Genomic DNA, 5,885 nt, shown 5'->3' with positions numbered 1-5,885 from the left:
CGGACTCGTCTCCCACAGTGTCCTCCATGTCGCCAAAGTTTCACGCTCATCCCGGCGGCCACGCTAACGGACGGCCTGGTTTGGGCAGCCGGTCCGGCTCGTTGGCGGCGGGCTCCCCGAGGCCATCCCTCACCCGCCGGCCCAGTGCCATGCCGGAGGCCACTGGGGACGGATCCAAGCCGAGGGACTACCTGATTCTGGCCATCCTGTCCTGCTTCTGCCCACTGTGGCCCATCAACATCGTGGCCCTCACCTTCTCTGTGATGGTACGACTTCAAGACTTTCCTTTAGAAATGAAACCCAACAAATACCAATGAAACCACAAAACATTAAAACTCTCCGCTGAAAAGCCGGCTTCATAAGAATTATGGATTTAAGCCATACATTTGAAACATTGTGACATTTCTTATGAGGTATATTGTTATTCTTAAGAGACGGGTTGTTAAAATGACAAAAAACAAATGCAGCAAATGCTGATAATGAAAAATACCTTGGAATCCAATAGAAAGTCTGAATTTAGGTCAAAGTTGCTCCATTAGGTGTCATAAAACCAGGAAGCTACAGAGAAATAATCCCAAATATTACCCACCATAAAATGGTGAATCATCAATATTACACTTTTTGTTTGTATCAAAAAGACGACATAAAGAAACGTGTTTGTTGGCGAGCTTTAGAGGCCTTTGTAGCCATCGGACAGAGCCAGGCCAGCTGTTTCCAGTCGTTATGCTAAGCTAGGCTAACTGACTGTTGGAAGTCTCAATCTTCGCTCCACCAGAAAGAAAATAACCAAAAACTTCTTCTTCACTGTTTTTGCCGTTCAGTCCCGAAACAGTCTGCAGCAGGGCAACGTGGATGGCGCTCGCCGTTTGGGCCGCAACGCCATGATTCTGTCCATCGTCGCCATCTTGGGAGGTCTCGCCATCATCGCTGCAGGCATCGCCCTCAACTGGGGATGTAAGTAGCATCATCCAATGTTAAATATTAATACTTTAAGATGTTCTCTGGCTCTCTAAGTAAGTCGGTTTAGTTTACGCAGGAGTTAGCAAACAACGGTCGCAACGGCAACGTCCTGACCTGGACGGTCAGGACGTTGTTTTGAACGTGTTGAAGCCTCTAGTTCGTCGCCATCTTGTTTTTTTATGCTACATTTTCTCATAATCAACAGGAAGTGACCATATTAGTACTGAGGGACGTAGAGTCGCAGTAAACGTCTCTGGTCTCGACATGTCAATCACCTTGTAGCCCCGCCCTAAAGCATCCCTGCTTTATGGTCTGTTTGACTCTAAATGACCATAATTTACTAAATGAACATCACGCTGTATTGAAGAAGACTTGAAACTAGAGATTGAGACCAAAAACTAATGTTTACAATGTTTACTGAGGGAATACATCAAGAGAAGTAGAGTCATTTATATAGACTTCTATACAACCAGAGGAGTCGCCCCCTGGTGGACAGGAGAGAGAATGCAGCTTTAACACATGAAGCATAGACTTCTATACAACCAGAGGAGTCGCCCCCTGGTGGACAGGAGAGAGAATGCAGCTTTAACACATGAAGCGTAGACTTCTATACAACCAGAGGAGTCGCCCCCTGGTGGTCAGGAGAGAGAATGCAGCTTTAACACATGAAGCGTAGACTTCTATACAACCAGAGGAGTCGCCCCCTGGTGGTCAGTAGAGAGAATGCAGCTTTAACACATGAAGCGTAGACTTCTATACAACCAGAGGAGTCGCCCCCTGGTGGTCAGGAGAGAGAATGCAGCTTTAACACATGAAGCATAGACTTCTATACAACCAGAGGAGTCGCCCCCTGGTGGTCAGGAGAGAGAATGCAGCTTTAACATATGAAGCATAGACTTCTATATAACCAGAGGAGTCGCCCCCTGCTGGTTAGTAGAGAGAATGCAGCTTCAACATATGAAGCATAGACTTCTATACAACCAGAGGAGTCGCCCCCTGCTGGTTAGTAGAGAGAATGCAGCTTTAACACATGAAGCATAGACTTCTATACAACCAGAGGAGTCGCCCCCTGGTGGTCAGGAGAGAGAATGCAGCTTTAACACATGAAGCATAGACTTCTATACAACCAGAGGAGTCGCCCCCTGGTGGTCAGGAGAGAGAATGCAGCTTTAACATATGAAGCATAGACTTCTATACAACCAGAGGAGTCGCCCCCTGCTGGTCAGGAGAGAGTATGCAGCTTTAACACATGAAGCATAGACTTCTATACAACCAGAGGAGTATTTCTGCCAATAGAAACATACTTTGCTTCACGAAGTCACCCAACACATAAAAACACACTTTTATGTGCGACTTCTGACGTTCTGCCTTCTTCTGCAGTGATTTTGAAATCCTGATTAAAGACGCTGCCGCCGACCTCCCGACCGACCGACCCGACGCCGACCTCCTGAAGCACCACTTGGTTCTCAAGCGCCCGCACCGGATACAAAACCCCCACAAAAAAACAAAATGTCGTCCCGTCCTTCGCTGTTTGTTTGTAGCTCCGATCCGGATACTGAGATCACACATCTCATTTCACTGTGGTCTCATCTCCTCATCCGGCCACTTCCTCCAGATGGTCCATGGTGGAGCGACCTGTTTCCACTGGGGATGCCAAATAGTGAGAACCTTGTTGAACTGAATCCGATAGCTGAACCCGAACGTGGAGACTTGAAGCTGCTGGAACACCGGACGGATATGGAAAAGGCTGCTGATATTTACGTATGATATTTCATACGTGTGCAGACTCAAACCAACGTACATCTTTAAAAACACAGATATAGTTTCACTTTGTAGTTTTGAATCAAACAAACATTTGTTGACAGAATCAACGGCATTGTGTCTGTTTATGACGATGAAGCAACAACGGGAGCGCTCGTGGATTTATTTGATATATTTGACAAATTATTTAAATGTTTCACTCATTAATACGATTTTTTGGAGGATGTTTATCAAATTTTAGATACTTTTCTCTACATATATTTACTTGTTAAAATATATATAATTATTAATAAAATATTTGATAAATTGTGTAAAATATCCGATAAATGCCAAAGGTTTATGATATGGTAAATATATGTGACAAATGTCCAAAAACCCTCGTAAAAGGAAAACAAAGGAGATCTTTGATCCGCCCACTGTTGGTTTGAGTCTGAACATTAATATAAATATGAAATATCACCTGTTAGAAGTCGGCGTTCAGCCTGTGAAAATCAAGGGGGTTTATGGGAAATGGTGTTCTCCGTTTTCTTTTTTTCTCAACTTTTCATTTTCATCTCCAGATGTTTTTGTTTTGTTTGTTATTGTTTTGTTCGTCTTCAGGATTTCAGGAAGTTTGTTGTTTTTGGTGTTTGGGTTTTATTTTATTTTATTTTATTTTAGTTAAAATACATAAAATATTTATGGACTAAATCTAATCTGGTGCCAGTAAGTGAGCCAGTTCATGTAATTGTGTACTAGTACACATGGTGTAGTATTTACTGACCGTAGAGTACACTGAACTACACTGTGAACTAACAGGAAGTCATTTAAAGTACATTTACTCAAGTACTTTCCTTCAGAGGAAACACTACAGGAGAAGATACAACATGCATATATGTATATTACACTCATTTGTATTATTTTAAGCTTTCTGAAAACTTATGTTTAAATATGCAAATGAGGCTTTTGGTGAATTTAAAATAGGAGAAAGTAGTAAAATAAATGTTTTCTTTCCACGAGTCTGAAAAAAGACTCAAATCTTTTTTCCTGTAGTGTCTCATTTGAAGTACTGCTTTGAGGTACTTGTACTTTGATATTTACATTTCCTGCTTCTTTATACTTCGACTTTATTTAATAACTTCTGAGTCTTTACAGATTCACATTATTAACACAACATAATCAACTAATAAATGATGATGTAATAATACAGATTAAACTACCAGCAACAATCATAATACTAAAATACAATATATATTATTCACGAGTACTTTTACTTCTAGTACTTTTCAGTATATTTTGACGCTAAAACTTGTAGTTTTATTTATTATGAATGCAGACAGAGTATTTCTTTACTGAAGTATAAGTTCTGAATACTTCGTCCAGCTGTGGCTGGAACAGGCTCCTCTGCAATGCATTGTGGGACATTTAGAGCACACTCAAAAACCCAGCGTTTGTTTTATTGATTTAATTCTTAATTTTGCAGTTTGAACCCATTTTATACTCACAGCCTGTTTATATTAAACTATAATAACTATATAAACTATAATAATTATATAAAACCCACATATATTATATTAAACTATAATAATGATATAATACCCACATATATTAAACTATAATAACTATATAATACCCACATATATTAAATTGAACTATAATAACTGATTGTCTGGAGGACTGTTTCTGGAGATGAGAGGTGAGCTGAGGTCATCTGGTATATTTATATATATTTATAACCTGTGCATGTTTAGAGTATTTATTCCACGATGCTTTAACACCAGAGCCTTGTAAATAATAATAATAATATGACGATGTGAGACAATAACTCTGGTCGCTTCTTTTCGGCTCAGTAACAAACAACTTGCACATGGGCGGGGCTTGTTTTAGAGGACGTCGTTTGCACCAATCAGGCGGCACCTCTGGGTAGAGGTGAGAGGTCAGGTGAGGTCTGGTGAGGTCAGGTGCTCTTCCCCTCCCCCACTCCTGCACTGTATGTAGCATGTTTACTAACCACATTATGCAATATGGTCTCAGCTCCATTTGGCTTCCCTAAATGTATGCGCTAAATGTACACGCTTACTGGTGGATGTGTACTTGTACACGCTTACTGGTGGATGTGTACTTGTACACGCTTACTTGTGGATGTGTACTTGTACACGCTTACTGGTGGATGTGTACTTGTACACGCTTACTGGTGGATGTGTACTTGTACACGCTTACTGGTGGATGTGTACTTGTACACGCTTACTTGTGGATGTGTACTTGTACACGCTTACTGGTGGATGTGTACTTGTACACGCTTACTGGTGGATGTGTACTTGTACACGCTTACTGGTGGATGTGTACTTGTACACGCTTACTGGTGGATGTGTACTTGTACACGCTTACTGGTGGATGTGTACTTGTACACGCTTACTTGTGGATGTGTACTTGTACACGCTTACTGGTGGATGTGTACTTGTACACGCTTACTGGTGGATGTGTACTTGTACACGCTTACTGGTGGATGTGTACTTGTACACGCTTACTTGTGGATGTGTACTTGTACACGCTTACTGGTGGATGTGTACTTGTACACGCTTACTGGTGGATGTGTACTTGTACACGCTTACTGGTGGATGTGTACTTGTACACGCTTACTTGTGGATGTGTACTTGTACACGCTTACTGGTGGATGTTTACTTGTACACGCTTACTGGTGGATGTTTACTTGTACACACTTACTGGTGGATGTGTACTTGTACACGCTTACTGGTGGATGTGTACTTGTACACGCTTACTTGTGGATGTGTACTTGTACACGCTTACTTGTGGATGTGTACTTGTACACGCTTACTTGTGGATGTTTACTTGTACACGCTTACTGGTGGATGTGTACTTGTACACGCTTACTTGTGGATGTGTACTTGTACACGCTTACTGGTGGATGTGTACTTGTACACGCTTACTGGTGGATGTGTACTTGTACACGCTTACTGGTGGATGTGTACTTGTACACGCTTACTTGTGGATGTGTACTTGTACACGCTTACTGGTGGATGTGTACTTGTACACGCTTACTGGTGGATGTGTACTTGTACACGCTTACTTGTGGATGTGTACTTGTACACGCTTACTGGTGGATGTGTACTTGTACACGCTTACTGGTGGATGTGTACTTGTACACGCTTACTGGTGGATGTGTA

The 5,885-nt window shown here is 41.7% G+C and overlaps 1 protein-coding gene across 3 annotated transcripts in view; it reads left to right on the top strand.

The window, feature by feature from the left end:
• Positions 1-3,055, top strand: part of LOC117734667 (trafficking regulator of GLUT4 1) — a 9,085-nt gene extending 6,030 nt beyond the window's left edge. For 2 of the 3 annotated variants that reach the window (XM_034538900.1, XM_034538901.1), the window contains 3 exons: positions 1-266; positions 822-954; positions 2,341-3,055. The exon at positions 1-266 is cut by the window's left edge and continues 24 nt beyond it. In XM_034538900.1, the coding sequence (XP_034394791.1) occupies positions 1-266; positions 822-954; positions 2,341-2,357 (416 nt within the window). In that variant the 3' untranslated portion in view covers positions 2,358-3,055. Of the gene's footprint in view, positions 351-821; positions 955-2,340 lie in introns of those variants that run through there. The other variant, XM_034538902.1, reaches the window with a different exon arrangement.
• The last annotated feature ends 2,830 nt before the right edge of the window (positions 3,056-5,885 follow it).

The sequence above is a fragment of the Cyclopterus lumpus genome, chromosome 8 (genome assembly GCF_009769545.1).
Source record: "Cyclopterus lumpus isolate fCycLum1 chromosome 8, fCycLum1.pri, whole genome shotgun sequence".
In the NCBI taxonomy this organism is placed as follows: domain Eukaryota; kingdom Metazoa; phylum Chordata; class Actinopteri; order Perciformes; family Cyclopteridae; genus Cyclopterus; species Cyclopterus lumpus.
The sequence above is the reverse complement of the archived record's forward strand: the minus strand, read 5'-3'. Positions and strand labels throughout refer to the sequence as shown.